The sequence below is a fragment of the Platalea leucorodia genome (assembly GCF_965183815.1).
Source record: "Platalea leucorodia genome assembly, chromosome: 35".
Classification (NCBI taxonomy): Eukaryota; Metazoa; Chordata; class Aves; order Pelecaniformes; family Threskiornithidae; genus Platalea; species Platalea leucorodia.
This window is the reverse complement of record NC_138857.1, coordinates 500930-515815: the sequence shown is the minus strand read 5'-3', so window position 1 is coordinate 515815 and position 14886 is coordinate 500930. Positions and strand designations below refer to the sequence as shown.

General features: G+C 76.0%; 2 protein-coding genes across 2 annotated transcripts; both read left to right on the top strand.

Moving 5' to 3' along the window:
• The first annotated feature begins 550 nt into the window (after positions 1 to 550).
• Positions 551 to 4984, top strand: PHF23 (PHD finger protein 23). The gene is given in 6 exon segments (XM_082334479.1): positions 551 to 641; positions 1572 to 1603; positions 1821 to 1913; positions 2839 to 3316; positions 4629 to 4747; positions 4749 to 4984. Coding segments are annotated over 6 exon segments (837 nt in total). The 5' UTR covers positions 551 to 619; the 3' UTR covers positions 4842 to 4984.
• Positions 4985 to 6611: 1627 nt separating this feature from the next.
• Positions 6612 to 13757, top strand: ACADVL (acyl-CoA dehydrogenase very long chain). Its single transcript, XM_082334473.1, is given in 24 exon segments — positions 6612 to 6744; positions 7146 to 7185; positions 7883 to 7955; positions 8043 to 8095; positions 8097 to 8108; positions 8217 to 8324; positions 8326 to 8352; positions 8978 to 9082; positions 9084 to 9123; positions 9205 to 9334; positions 9414 to 9539; positions 9634 to 9775; positions 9777 to 9833; positions 10919 to 10937; positions 10940 to 11022; positions 11108 to 11194; positions 11303 to 11365; positions 11488 to 11589; positions 11846 to 11943; positions 12043 to 12115; positions 12200 to 12272; positions 12805 to 12877; positions 12963 to 13038; positions 13129 to 13757. Coding segments are annotated over 24 exon segments (2238 nt in total). The 5' UTR covers positions 6612 to 6685; the 3' UTR covers positions 13648 to 13757.
• Positions 13758 to 14886: the final 1129 nt, after the last annotated feature.

Here is a 14886-nt window from a genome sequence, read left to right as displayed (position 1 = left end):
GGGGCACCCCGCAGACTCCGGGGGGGTCCCTGGGGGGGGGGGTCAGTGCTGGGGGGGGAGGGATCGGTGCCGGGGGGGTGGGGATCGCTGCTGGGGGAGGGGATCGCTGCTGGGGGGGGAGGGGATCGGTGCCGGGGGGGTGGGGATCGCTGCTGGGGGAGGGGATCGCTGCTGGGGGGGGGGACGGACCCGGGGGGGGGAGAGGGGAGGGCTGCCCCCCCTGACCCCCCCCCCCCCGTGCCCCCCAGGAGCACCACGAGGAGGATTTCTTCCTGTACATCGCCTACAGCGACGAGAGCGTCTACGGGGCCTGAGCCCCCCCCCCCGCCGCCCCCCCCGGACCCCCGCGGCCCCGCGGCCTCGGCCTCAATAAACGCGACGGAGCCGCCGAGCGGCCTCGGGCCTCCTTGTGGGGGGGCGGGGGGACTACAGCTCCCGGCGTGCCCCGCGCCGGAAGTGGGGCCCAGGGGCGGGGGCTGCGCATGCGCGGTGGCGGGGAGGGGCGGGGCCGAGCGGGCGGGGGCGGGGCGGGGCGGGGCGGGGGCGGCGCGGAGCGAGGCGGCACCGGACGGGAGCGACGGACGGAGCCGGGGCCCGACCCCGCCGCGGGGCCGCCGCCATGGCCGAGCCCGGCCCCGAAGGTACCGGTGCCGGGGGGGGTGGGGGGCGGGACCGGAACGGCGGGGGTGGGGGGGGGAACCGGGACCGGGGGGAGCGGGAGCGCCGGCACCGGGGGGGGGGGGGAGCGGGAGCGCCGGCACCGGGGGGACACGAGGGGGGAGCGGGAGCGCCGGCACCGGGGGAACCGGAGCGGCGGGGGTGTCGGAGCGGGGGGAGCGGGAGCACCGGGGGGGGGGGGGGGGGGGGGGGGGCGGACGCGCCGGCACCGGGGGGAACCGGAGCGGCGGAGGGGGGGGGGGCACCCGGAGTGCCGGTACCGGGGGGTGCTGGGGCTCCGGGAGTCCTGGCGGCGCGGGGGGAGCGGGGCACCGGGGAGAACCGGAGCGCCGGTACCGGGGGAGCACGAGGGGGGGCCGGAGCGCCGGGAGTGCCGGTACCGGGGGGGGAACCGGAGCACCGGGAGTGCCGGTACCGGGGGAGCACGAGGGGGGGGCCGGAGCGCCGGGAGTGCCGGTACTGGGCGGGGGGGGGACCGGAGCGCCGGTACGGGGGGGGGGGGGGCACGGGACCGGAGTGCCGGGAGTGCCGGTACCGGGGGGTCTCCCGGGGGAAAGCGTGGCCGGGAGCGGGGTCCCGGGGCTGGGGGGGGGGGGAGGGTGGTACCGGGCTCCGGGGGGTTGTGGGGCACCGGGACCGGCACTGGGGACTCGGGGCGGGCGGGCACGGGCGGGGGGAGGGGAACCGGAGCGTGCCCGGGGGGGGCGGCGGGGGAGGGGAACCGGGGGAGGGGCGCTTCGGGACCGGGGGGAGGCGGCAACGGGCGGGGGGGGGGGGGGGGAAACGGTCCCGGCACCGGGGCGGCCGCGCCCTGAGGTTCCGGTACCGGGGGGGGGTCGGAGCCCCCTGCCCCTCCCCCCCCCGCCCGGTGTGACCCCCCCCCTCCCCCACAGACCCGCTCCCGAGCCTGAAGGCGGAGACGCAGGTGAGGGGGGAGGGGGGGCACCGGGGGGGGGGGGGGGGGGAGGGGCGACCGGGGGGAACCGGGAGGGGGGAGGGGGGGGGGGTCCCGGAGCGCCCGCCCCGGTAACCCGGGCAGGCGGGAGCGGCGCCAGCTCCCCCCGCGGCGCCGAGCCCGGGAGGGGTAACCGGGGGCGGGGGGCTGCCGGTGCTGACGGCCCCCCCTGCCCCGGTGCCCGCAGCCCCCCGAGAAGCGCCGCCGGACGATCGAGGACTTCAACAAGTTCTGCAGCTTCGTCCTGGCCTACGCCGGGTACATCCCGGCGGCCGCCGAGGTGAGCCCCGGGGCGCCGGGAGGCACCGGGAGGCACGGCGGGGGGGGTGGCGGGGGTCCCGGGCCCGGCGCTGCCCCTTGCCGGGCCCCGCCGCCGCCGCCCCGGCCCCATCTTGCGGCGGCGCCTACAGCTCCCGGCGTGCCCCGCGCCGCGCCCCGCCCCCGCGGGGGCTGACGGGAGCGCGAGGCCCCGCCTCCCTGCGGGACTACGCGTCCCGGCGTGCCCCGCGCGGCGCCGGGCGCCCCCTCCTCCTCCCGCCGCGGGGGATGCCGGGAGTTGTAGGCGCCGCCTGGCGCTGGACTACGCGTCCCGGCGTGCCCCGCGCGGCGCCGCCATTTTGGGACGGGGCGGCGGCGGTGGTGGGCGATGGGAGATGGAGTCCGGGGGGGGCCCCCGTGGATGGGGGGGGGGCACAGGGGGCTCAGGGCACCCCCAGGATGGGGGGATTGGGGGACGGGGGGGGGGGCTCAGGACCCCCCAGGACAGGAGCAGTGTGGGGTGGGGGGCTTTGGGGCAGCCCCCCCATGACGGGGGGGCAGGGCACCCCCAGGGTAGGGGTCTTGGGAGCCAAGGGGGTTCAGGGCAGCCCCCCACGATGGGGGGTTCAGGGCTCATCGGGGTGGGGGGGCTCGGGGCAGCCCCAGGGTGGGGGTCCTGGGGGACACGGGGCTTTGGGGCAGCCCCCCGGGGGGGGGGGGGAGATGGGGGGGTTCAGGGCTCATTGGGGGGGGGGCTCCCAGGACAGGGCCTTTGGGTCCCCCCAGCCGGGGGTCCCGGGGCCCCCCCTGACCCCGCTGCCCCCCCAGGAGAGCGGCTGGCCGTCCTCGGGCCCAGCTCCCCGCTGGGGCCGGGGCGGGCGGAGGGGGGGGAGGGCTGGGGCTCGGCCCCCGCCGCCCTCCGCACCATCGAGACCTTCGTCCGCAAGGCCAAGTCCTCCAAGAAGCGGGGCCTGGGGCGCCTGGCCCCCCCCGAGAGCGCGCTGCTGGACAAGATGCGACTGAAGGACTCCCTCTTCGACCTGCCGCCCCCCCCCGGCGCCCCCCCCGCGCCCCCCCGGCGGCGGGAGCGGCGCAGCCGGCGGGGGGACCCGGGGGGACCCCGGGGGGGCCGGGGGGAGCCCCGCTCCCGCATCAAGAAGAGCAAGAAGCGGCGGTGGAAGAAGGGGGAGCGGGAGGGGGCCAAGGCCTCCCCCAGCGAGACGGACTCGGAGGAGGAGCCGGCGTCCCCCCCCGCCCCCCCCGCCGCCCCCCGAGGCGGGGGCCGAGCCCCGGAGGCGGCGGGGGGCAAACTGGGGGGGGGCAAGGAGGGGGGCAGCACCGAGACCAGCCGGGACGGGGACGGGGACGGCAGCTCCAGCGAGGGCGAGATGCGGGTGATGGACGAGGACATCATGGTGGAGTCGGGTGAGTTGGGGGGGGGGCTGGGGGCTCCCGCTGCGCCCCCCGACCCCCCCCAAGCCCTCCCACAGCTCCCTGCTGCCCCTCCTGGGGTCACGCGGGGCAGGGGCATCCAGGGATGGTTCTGGGGTCCCCCCGGCCGCCTCCAGTGCCCCCCAACACCCCCCTAAGACCCCAGACCCCTCCCACTCCCCCCCACCTCAGGGCAGGGGGATCCGGGGCTGCTTCTGGGGTCTCTCTGACCCCCCCAGCGCCTCCCCAAGCCCCCCCAGACCCCTCCCCACCCCTCCTGCTGCCCCCCCCCCCCCGGCAATGGTAGCCAGGGCTGGGTTCTGGGGCCCCCCCCCCGACCCCCCCAGTACCCCCAGCACCTCCCCAAGCCCCCCAGGACCCCTCTCCACCCCTCCTGCTGCCCCCCCCCCCAGGCAGGGGTAGCCAGGGCTGGTTCTGGGGCCCCCCCTGACCCCCCCAGCGCCTCCCCAAGCCCCCCAGGACCCCTCCCCACCCCTCCTGCTTCCCCCCCCCCCCGGCAGTGGTAGCCAGGGCTGGTTCTGGGGCCCCCCCTGACCCCCCCCAGTGCCTCCCAGCACCTCCCCAGGCCCCCCAGGACCCCTCCCCACCCCTCCTGCTCCCCCCCCCCCCCGGCAGTGGTAGCCAGGGCTGGTTCTGGGGCCCCCCCTGACCCCCCCCAGCGCCTCCCAAGCCCCCCAGGACCCCTCCCCACCCCTCCTGCTCCCCCCCCCCCGGCAGTGGTAGCCAGGGCTGGTTCTGGGGCCCCCCCCTGACCCCCCCAGTGCCCCCCAGCACCTCCCCAGGCCCCCCAGGACCCCTCCCCACCCCTCCTGCTCCCCCCCCCCCCGGCAGTGGTAGCCAGGGCTGGTTCTGGGGCCCCCCCTGACCCCCCCAGCGCCTCCCCAAGCCCCCCAGGACCCCTCCCCACCCCTCCTGCTCCCCCCCCCCCGGCAGTGGTAGCCAGGGCTGGTTCTGGGGCCCCCCCTGACCCCCCCAGTGCCCCCCAGCACCTCCCCAGGCCCCCCAGGACCCCTCCCACCCCTCCTGCTGCCCCTGCCCTGAGGTAGGGGGCTCTGGGGCCGGTTCTGGGGACCCCCCAGGACCCCTCCCCACCCCTCCTGCTGCCCCCCCCCAGGCAGTGGTAGCCAGGGCTGGTTCTGGGGCCCCCCCTGACCCCCCCAGTGCCCCCCAGCACCTCCCCAGGCCCCCCAGGACCCCTCCCCACCCCTCCTGCTCCCCCCCCCAGGCAGTGGTAGCCAGGGCTGGTTCTGGGGCCCCCCCTGACCCCCCCCGTTGCCCCCCCCAGGCGACGACTCCTGGGACCTGATCACCTGCTACTGCCAGAAGCCCTTCGCGGGGCGGCCGATGATCGAGTGCAGCCAGTGCGGGACCTGGATCCACCTCTCCTGCGCCAAGGTCAAGAAGAACAAACGTCCCCGACGTCTTCTACTGCCAGAAGTGCAGGGAGGGCTCCCGCCGCGCCCCCCCCGCCGCCCCCCGGCCCGGGGGGGACTCCTAGTGCCCCCCGACCCGGGGGGGGTGAGGCCCCCCCCCGGCCCCGGCCCCGCAGACCCCCGGGGGACGCCCGTAGGGGGGGACCCCGGGGAGAGGGGTGCTGGGGGGGGGGGGCTCAGGAGGTTTGGGGGTCCCTCGCCCGTGGGACGGGGGGGCTTGGGGGGGTCTCACCTCCCAGGACAGAGGCGGTTTGGGGGGGCCCTCACCTTAGAGCACGAGATCTGGGGGACCCTTGCCCCCCTCCCCAGGACAGGGGAGGTTTGGGGTCCCTCACCCCCAGGATGGGGGGAATTTGGGGGTCCCTCGCCCCCAGGACAGGGGGGATTTGGGGTCCCTCACCCCCAGGATGGGGGGAATTTGGGGGTCCCTCGCCCCCAGGACAGGGGGGATTTGGGGTCCCTCACCCCCAGGACAGGGGAGGTTTGGGGTCCCTCACCCCCAGGATGGGGGGAATTTGGGGTCCCTCACCCCCAGGACGGGGGGGATTTGGGGTCCCTCGCCCCAAGCCATGAGGTTTGGAGGCGCCTCGTGTGTCCCCCCCCCAGGATGGGGGCGTTTGGGGACCCCCCCCACCCTCAGAACAGAGTAAATTGGGGACCCTCATCCCTGTCCAGGACAGTGGGGATTTGGGGGGGACCCTTCTCTCATGGGGGTCCTGGGGCTCGGGGGGTTTGGGGGGACCCCCACCCCAGGCCATGACGTTTGGGGGAGCCTCGTGTGTGTGTCCCCCCCGGGATGGGGGGGTTTGGGGACCCCCACCCCCCCAGGACAAAGGAGGTTGGGGGGACCCCCACCCCCCCGGGGACCCCAGGACTCAGGGGGTTCGGGGGACCCTCGCCCCGGGAGGTTTTGGGGGGCCCCCCACCCCAGGACACAGGTTTGGGGGGCCCCCAGGTGTACAGTCAGGCTGTAAATAGAGGGGGGAAGCGGTTTTTTTCATGTGTGTTATTTTTTTAAACTGTTTTTTTCCCCTGCACCCCTGCTTTTTCGGGGGGGGGGGGGGGGTGCCCATCCCCCCCACGGTTTGGGGGTGCTGGGGGGGGGGTCGGAGCATCCCGGGGGGGGGGGGGGGGGGACCCCCCAAAACCGCCCCGGCTCTGTCCCGGTGCCCCCCGAGGGGGCTGGGCAGGGTTTGGGGGGGTCCCCCCGCCCCCCCTCCCCCCCCCCTTGTTTTAAGAATAATATTTTGGAGTTCGCGGGGGGGGGGGGGAGGGGTTGCAGCCCCCCCCCCCCCCCCCCCCTTGTAAATAAACGGCGCCGCGGCCTTCGTACGGGGGGGGTCCGCGTCCGTCTGTCCGCCCGCGGCACCGGGGGGTCCCCTCGCCCCCCCCCCCCCCACCGTGGGGACCCCCCCGGGGATCCCCCGCCCCCCGGGGACCCCCCCCCGTCCGGGGATTCCCCCCGCCCCCGGGGATTCCCCGCCCCGGGGCGTGGCTGACCCCCGCAGGCCCCGCCCCCGCGGGCGGGAGGGTGGGGTCACCATGGCGACGGGCGGGGCGGGTGTGTGTCACCATGGCGACGGGGCGGGAACACCCAGGGGGCGGAGCGCGGTCACCAAGGCGACGGGCGGCGTCGCCATAGCGACGGGCGCCATTTTGGCTGCGTCCCAGCCGGGCGCGGGCGCCATCTTACGGCGGGGCGGCGGTGGCGGCGGCGGGGCGGGGCTCCGCCCCCCTCCGGTTCATTTGCATATATTAGCATGGCGGGGGCGTGGCGGCGCCGTTAACTACGTTTCCCAGCCTGCCCCGCGCGGGGCGGCCCCGCCCGGCCGTGACCTTGGCGGGGAGGGGCGGGGGGACACCGGGACACCGGGACGGGCCCGGGACAGCGCGGGGACGCGGCGGCGACATGAGGGGAGCGGCCGGGCTGGGGCTGGGGCTGCGCCTGCTCCGCCGGGCCCCGCCGGGGTGAGCCCCGGGGCCGGGGGGGGCTGAGGGGGGGACCGGGGGGCTGAGGGGGACCGGGGGGGGCTCGGGGGGACCGGGGGGCTGAGGGGGACCGGGGGGTCCCGGGGAACCGGGGGTGCTGAGGGGAACCGGGGGTGCTGAGGGGGACCGGGAGGTCCCGGGGGGGGGGGGGTCCCGGAGCTCCGGGGGCTGGGGGGGGGCCGGGATCTGGGGGGGGTGGGGGGTTGTCCCGGGACTTCGGAGACCCCCGGTACTTGGGGGGGGGGGGGGGAATCCGGGGAGCCCCGGGACTTGGGGGGGGACCCGGGGTTTTGGGGGGACTTTGGGGTTTCGGGGGGGGACCCGGGGGTTTGGGGGGGGTCCCCGGGGGGCCGCTGTGACCCCCCCTTCCCCATGCCCAGGTTCGGGGGGGCCCGGCTGCAGAGCACGCACGAGGCGGAGGTAGGGACCCCCAAAAACCGCCCCCCCCCCCCCGGGGATCCCCCCCCTTCCCGAGGTTCCCCCTCCCCTTCCCGGGATTCTTCCCCCCCCCCCCCGGTGACGTCAGAACTGGGCAAAGGGCGCGCGCTGGAAACTGGGGGAAAGGTGACGGGGGGGGGGGGCTGGGGGGTTTGGGGGTCTCCTGGGGGGTGCGGAGGTGGGGGGGACCCCTGGGGGGGGCGGGGGGGGCTTTGGGGTTGTTGGGGGGGGCCGGGTTGGGGTCGATGTGGGGGTCCCAAGGGCTGGGAGGGTACGGGGGGGGGCGGGTTGGGGGTCTGGGGGGGGCAGGGGGGGGCAGGGGGGGGCGGGAGAGGTTTTGGGGTGCAGGGGGTGGGGGGTTGGGGGGGGGTCGGGGGTCCAGGGAGCATTTGGGGGGGGGTTGGAGGGGTTTGGGGAGGTCTAGGGGAGGATTTGGGGGCTCTGGGGGGGCTCCGGGGGGGTCTGGGGGGGGATTTGGGGGTTTTGGGGTGCTCTCCCCCCCCCTCCGCAGGCCGTGCTGCACAAAACGGGGGCCCCGGTGGCGGGCGGCGGCGGGCTGCGGCCCCCCCCAAGGCCCAGCCCGCCCTGGAGGTGAGTGGGGGGTCCCAGGGGGAGGGTCCAGCTCTCGAGGGGGGGCCGCCGGCTGCCCCCCAATATCTCTCCCCCCCCCCCCCCCCAGGAGTCCAAGTCCTTCGCCGTGGGGATGTTCCTGGGGCGGCTGAACGCGGAGCAGGTCTTCCCGTACCCCTCAGGTGGGGGGACCCCCCGAAGCATGGGGGGGGGCCGGGAGGGGTCAGCCCCCCGTTTCGGGGCCCCCCGGTGACCCCCCCATCCCGCAGCGCTGAGCGAGGAGCAGGAGCAGACGCTGCAGGAGCTGGTGGGACCCGTCACCCCGCTTTTTTGAGGTGCAAAAGGGGGGATTTTGGGGGCAGGGGGGCTGCACCCCCTTTCTCTGGTCTCCGGGGGGGGCGGTTTGGGGGTCCCCCCGCCCTGACCCCCCCCCTTTCCCGCAGGAGGTGAACGACCCGGCCCGTAACGACGCGCTGGAGCGGGTGGAGGACGCGACGATGCGGGGGCTGAAGGAGCTGGGGGCCTTTGGGCTGCAGGTGCCCCCCGAAATGGGGGGGGCTGGGGCTCTCCAACACCCAGGTGAGGGCAGGGACCCCCTCAGCCCCCCCCGGGACCCCTTCTGCCCCTTGGGGACCCCCATCCCCCCCTCCTCAAGCCCCTTGGGGACCCTTTCTGCTCCTTTGGAACCCCCTTCAGATACCCCAACCTGCCTTGGGACCCCCTTCAGCCCCCCCAGGGACCCCCTCTGCCCTTGGGGACCCCCTTCAGCCCCCCCAGGGACCTCCCCTGCCTCTTGGACCCCCTTCAGCCCCCTCAGGGACCCCCTTGGGGATCCCCTTCAGATGTCCCCAAGTCCCTGGGGACCCTCTGTGCCTCTTGGGGACCCCCATCAGCCCCCCCCCAAGCCCCCTGGGGACTCCTTCAGCCACCCCTTGGGCCCCCCCCTGCCCCATGGGGACCCCCCCAGCCCCTCCCCAAGCCCCCAGATACCCTCTTGTCCCCTCGGGGGACCCCTTCCAGCCCCCCCCACGGACCCCCTGTGCCCCTGGGGACCCCCTTCTGATGACCCTAACCCCCTTGAGCCCCCCCTCTCCCCCTTGGGGACCTTCTTCAGCCCCCCCAGAGACCCCCTCTGCCCCGGGACCCCCCATCTCCCCCTCCCCTGCCCCCCCAGCCCCCCCCACTGACTGTGCCCCCCTCCCAGTACGCCCGGCTGGTGGAGATCGTGGGCGAGCACGACCTGGGGGTGGGCATCACGCTGGGAGCCCACCAGTCCATCGGCTTCAAGGGGCTGCTGCTCTACGGGACCCCCCGCCCAGAAAAAGAAATACCTGCCCCGCCTGGCCACCGGTACGGGGACGCGATGATTGGGGGGGGGGGGGGGGTCTGGGGGAGCTGGGGACCCCCCTGACCCCCCCCGTGCCCCCCCAGGGGAGACGGTGGCGGCTTTCTGCCTGACGGAGCCGGGCAGCGGCTCGGACGCCGCCTCCATCCGGACGCGGGCGCAGCCCAGCCCCTGCGGCACCTTCTACACCCTGGACGGCAGCAAGATCTGGATCAGGTGGGACGGGGCGGGGGTCCCGGGGGGGCTGGGGGGGTCAGAGCGCGCCTCACCCCCCCCCCCCCCGTGCCCCCCGCAGCAACGGGGGCCTGGCCGAGATCTTCACGGTGTTCGCCAAGACGCCGCTGCGGGACGAGGGGACGGGGGAGACGAAGGAGAAAATAACGGCGTTCATCGTGGAGCGCGGCTTCGGGGGGGTCACCCAGTGAGTGGGGGTCCGGGGGCGGGCGCGGAGGGGGGTCTCGGGGTGCTGACCCCACCCCCGTCTCACCCTGAAACGCCCCCCCACCGCCCCGCAGCGGTGCCCCCGAGAAGAAGATGGGGATCCGGGCGTCCAACACGGCGGAGGTTCACTTCGAGGGGGTGCGGGTCCCCGCCGAGAACGTCCTGGGGGCGCCCGGGGGGGGCTTCAAGGTGGCCATGCACATCCTCAACAACGGCCCGCTTCGGGATGGCCGCCGCCATGGCCGGCACCATGCGGGGCGTCCTGGCCAAGGCCGTGAGTACCCCCGGACCCTCAGCCCCCCCCAGACCCCTCCTTACCCCCGGGACCCCTTCAGGCCCCTCTCTGTGCCCCCGGGGGTCCCTCAGCCCCCCCAGACCCCTCCTTACCCCCCCCGGGACCCCTTCAGGCCCCTCTCTGTGCCCCCGGGGGTCCCTCAGCCCCCCCAGACCCCTCCTTACCCCCCGGGACCCCTTCATGCCCCTCTCTGTGCCCCCGGGGGTCCCTCAGCCCCCCCAAACCCCTCCTTACCCCCCCAGGACCCCTTCATGCCCCTCTCTGTGCCCCTGGGAGTCCCTCAGCCCCCCCAGACCCCTCCTTACCCCCCCCAGGACCCCTTCATGCCCCTCTCTGTGCCCCCGGGGGTCCCTCAGCCCCCCCAGACCCCTCCCTTACCCCCCCCGGGACCCCTTCATGCCCCTCTCTGTGCCCATGGGGGTCCCTCAGCCCCCCCAGACCCCTCCTTACCCCCCCGGGACCCCTTCATGCCCCTCTCTGTGCCCCCGGGGGTCCCTCAGCCCCCCCAGACCCCTCCTTACCCCCCCGGGACCCCTTCATGCCCCTCTCTGTGCCCCCGGGGGTCCCTCAGCCCCCCCAAACCCCTCCTTACCCCCCGGGACCCCTTCATGCCCCTCTCTGTGCCCCTGGGGGTCCCTCAGCCCCCCCCAGACCCCTCCTTACCCCCCCCAGGACCCCTTCATGCCCCTCTCTGTGCCCCTGGGAGTCCCTCAGCCCCCCCAGACCCCTCCTTACCCCCCGGGACCCCTTCATGCCCCTCTCTGTGCCCATGGGGGTCCCTCAGCCCCCCCAGACCCCTCCTTACCCCCCCGGGACCCCTTCATGCCCCCCTCAAGACCCCCTCCATGCACCCCTGACCCCCCCCAGGATCCCCTCTGTCCCCCAGGGCCCCCCTAGAGCCCCCCCCATCCCCCTGACTCCCCTTGGGACCCCCCCCACCCCCCCGGGGCTCCTTTCCCCCCTCCCCCAGCAGCATGGGGGGGCTCCTGGCCAAAGCCACGAGGCCTGTGGTGTCCCACCCCGCCCCCCCCCCAGCTCCCCCAACCCCGTGCCCCTCCCCCCAGGTGGAACACGCCGCCAACCGCACCAGTTTGGGGACAAGATCCACAATTTTGGGGCCATCCAGGAGAAGCTGGCGCGGATGGCGCTGCTGCAGTACGTCACCGAGGTGGGCGCCGGGGGGGGGCCCTGGGGGGGCCCTGGAGGGTCCCTGCCCCCCCCCCAGGCCCCTCACCCCCCTTCTGCCCCCCCAGTCCATGGCGTACATGATCAGCGCCAACATGGACCAGGGAGCCACCGACTTCCAGATCGAGGCGGCCATCAGCAAGATTTTCGGCTCGGTGAGGGGCTGGGGGGGCTGATGGGGGGCGGGGGTTGGTTTTGGGGACCCCCCCGGGGGGGTTTGGGGGTGTCCGGGGGGGGGGGTCTCACCCCTCTGCTCGCGGCAGGAGGCGGCTTGGACCGTGACGGACGAGTGCATCCAGGTGATGGGCGGGATGGGCTTCATGCAGGTGAGCGGGACCCCCGGGTTGTGGGGCTGCCCCCCCCCCCAAGCTATGGGGCTGCCCCCCAAGTTGTGGGGTGCTCCCCTGGTTGCGGGGACCCCCACCCGAACCGCGTCCCTGCCCCGCAGGAGGCCGGCGTCGAGCGGGTGCTGCGGGACCTGCGCATCTTCCGCATCTTCGAGGGCACCAACGACATCCTGCGCCTCTTCGTCGCCCTCAACGGCTTCCAGGTGGGGGGGGGGCACTGGGAGCACTGGGGGGCGCTGGGGGGGCTGAGGCGGGGGGGTCGGCGTGCTGGGGGGAAGGTGGGGCGAGTGGGGGCTGCAGCTGGGGGGGCTGGGGGCCCCCATCCCTGCCCCCACTCCTTTGGGGACCCCATACTTGTCCCCCTGGGGGGCTGGGGACCCCCATCCCTGCCCCCCCGGGTTTGGGGACCCCACCCCTGACCCCCCCCCTGGGGATTCACCCCCTTTCCCGCCCCCCCAGACTTTGGGGGTGCAGCTCCGGGGCCTGCAGAAGGCCCTGAAGAACCCCGTGGGCAACATGGGGGTCCTGGCCGGAGAGGTCACCCGCCGCCTCCGCAGGTACCGGGGGGACCCTGACGCCCCCCCATAGCCCCCCCCTTTCCCGGGGGGGGGCTGTTTGGGGGGGGGGGCCTCACTGCTTTCCCCCCCCCACCCCAGGAAAGCGGGGCTGGGCTCGGGGCTCTCCCTGCGGGACCACGTGCACCCCGACTTGCAGGAGAGCGCCCAGAAGGTGAGTGGGGGGCCGGGGGGGGCACCGTGGGGGGCCCTGGGGGGGCCAGGGGCAGCCCCCCCCCCCATGACATCCCCCCCCCAGGCCCTGCAGTGCCTGGAGCTCTTCGCCGAGACGGCCGACGCGCTGCTGCTGAAGCACGGCAAGAAAATCGTGGGTGAGTGGGGGGGGGCCCTGGGGACCCCCCGGCAGGGGGGCGGGGGGCTCTGCCCCAGCTCGGGGGGGGCCAGGGCGTGATTTGGGGGTGCTGCCCCCATCCCTGGGGGGTTCAGGGGTGGTTTGGGGGGGCTGCCCCCATCCCTGGGGGGCTTTGGGGGGGCTCCCCCCATCCCTGGGGGGTTTGGGGCGGTTTGGGGGGGCTGCTCCTATCCGGGGGGGGTTTGGGGGGGCTCCCCCCATCCCTGGGGGGTTTGGGGCGGTTTGGGGGGGCTGCCCCCATCCCTGGGGGGTTCAGAGGCGGTTTGGGGGGGCTGCCCCCATCCCTGGGGGGGTTCAGGGGCGGTTTGGGGGAGCTGCCCCTATCCCTGGGGGGTTTGGGGGGGCTGCCCCCATCCCAGGGGGGTTCGGGGCGGTCTGGGGGTGCCAGGGGCTCCCCCCTCTCCCAGGGGGGCTGGGGTGGGTTTGGGGGTGTGGGGGGCGGCTTGGGGGTGCCGTGTCCCCCCCCCCATCCCCTCTCCGCCCCCCCCCAGACGAGCAGTTCGTGCTGAAGCGCGTGGCCGACAGCGCCATCGACATCTACGCCATGGCCGTCGTCCTCTCCAGGTACGGGGGGGGGCCGGGCGGGTTTGGGGGGGCCCCCGCGCCCCCCAAATGTGCGGGGCCAGCTCAGCTCCCCCCCCCCCCGCAGGGCGTCGCGGTCCCTGGCCACGGGGCTCCCCACGGCGCAGCACGAGCGGCTCCTCTGCGACACCTGGTGCCAGGAGGTGAGGGGGGCGCCGGGGCGGTTTTGGGGGGCTCTGGGGGGGTTTGGGGGGGGGGGCCGGTGCCCCCCTGACCCCCCCCGCCCCCCCCAGGCCCACCAGCGGGTGTTGGCGACGCTGCGGCCGCTGCCCACCGAGAGCTTCCGCAACCTGCGGGCCATCGCCCGGGCCGTGGTGGAGAGCGGGGGGGGTCGCCACCCCCCACCCCCCTCGGCTTCTGACCCCCCCCCCCGCCCCCCAACCCATCCCCGGAGCCCCAAACCCAGCCCTGGACCCCCCCAACCCGCCCCCAGACCCCCCCAGCTGAGCCCTGGGCCCCCCCACGTGGGACCTGGACCCCCAAATCTGACCCCGAATCCCCCCCAGCACTGCCTTAGCCCTGCCCCCCCCGGCAGAGCCTCTCTTCTCAGCCCCCCCGTTTTGGGGGGGCACAGCTTTGCTCCCCCCGGGCTGGGGGGGGGCATCAGCACTCCGGGGGGGGGGGGCGTTTGGGTGCCTTACGGAGAGGCTGGTTCCAGGGTCCCCCCCAGCACGGTGGCGGTTGTGGGGACAACCCCCCCGCCCCGTCCCGGGGACCCCCAGCACCTCCCCCCCCTCCCCGGGGGGGGGTGAGCAGCCTGGGGGGGCCCCCCCTGCTTTGGGGGGGGGTCTCCCTGCTTTGGGGGGGCTCCCCTCGGTGTGTGCCTAATGAATCGCAGCTGCTTAATAAAGGGTGACTCTGGGCCCTCGTCCCCTCCTGCGCCCCGGGGGGGCTGGGGGGGCCCGGACTCCATTTCCCACCGTGCCCCGGGGGGGCGGGGGGGGCCAAAATCCCCCCCTAAGCCGGGCTCAGCGGGGATTAGCCCGGGCCATGGCGCTGGGACGGAGGGGTGAGCGCGGGCCCGGGGGGTCCTGGGGGGGCCCAGAGGGGAGGGGGGGGCACAGGGAGTCCCCAGCCCCTGTGGGGAGCCCCGGGGGGGGGTCCTGGGGGGGTCCCTGCCCCACGTTGGGGGCCCGGGGGGGGTTAAAGGGGTCCCCGACCCATGCAGGGGGGTCCTGAGGGGTCCCTGATCCGTCCTGGGGGGTCCCCGACCCATGCGGGGGGTCCTGGGGGGGTCCCTGCCCCACGTTGGGGGCCCGGGGGGGGTTAAAGGGGTCCCCGACCCATGCAGGGGGGTCCTGGGGGGGTCCCTGACCCATGCTGGGGGCCCAGGGGGGGTTAAAGGGGTCCCCGACCCATGCAGGGGGGTCCTGGGGGGGTCCCTGACCCATGCTGGGGGCCCAGGGGGGGTTAAAGGGGTCCCCATCCCGTGCTGGGGGGTCCTGGGGGGGGGTCCCTGATCTGTGTTGGGGGCTCGTGGGGGGGCTCTAATGCACGTTAAGGGTCCCGGGGGGGGTCACAGGGGGTCCCTGGCCCAGACAGGGGGCTCGGGGGGGGTCCCTGACCCACACTGGGGGGGCACAGGGGGTCCCAATCCCATGTCGGGGTCACTGGGGGGGTTAAAGGGGTCCCTGACCCATGCTGGGGGCCACTGGGGGGTTCTGGGGGGGGGTCCCTGACCCATGTTGGGGCTCCTGGGGGCCCCTGACCCACACTGGGGGGTCCTGGGGGGCTCCTGGGGGTCCCTGACCCACGCCGGGGGCCCAGGGGCGGGCGCCCTGCAGCTGCTGGAGGAGGCCCTGGGCCCCCCCCCCCGGCTCCGGGCGCAGCAGCTGCTGGGGGTCCTGCAGAGCCCCCTCTTCCAGGCCCTGCTCGGTACGGGGGGGCTGGGGGGGCGGGGGGGGCGGGGGGGGGCGGGGGGCAACGTGGGGTCACTGAGCGGGGGGGGGGTCTAATTCCTATTGACCCCCGTTAATTGGGGGGCTGGGGGG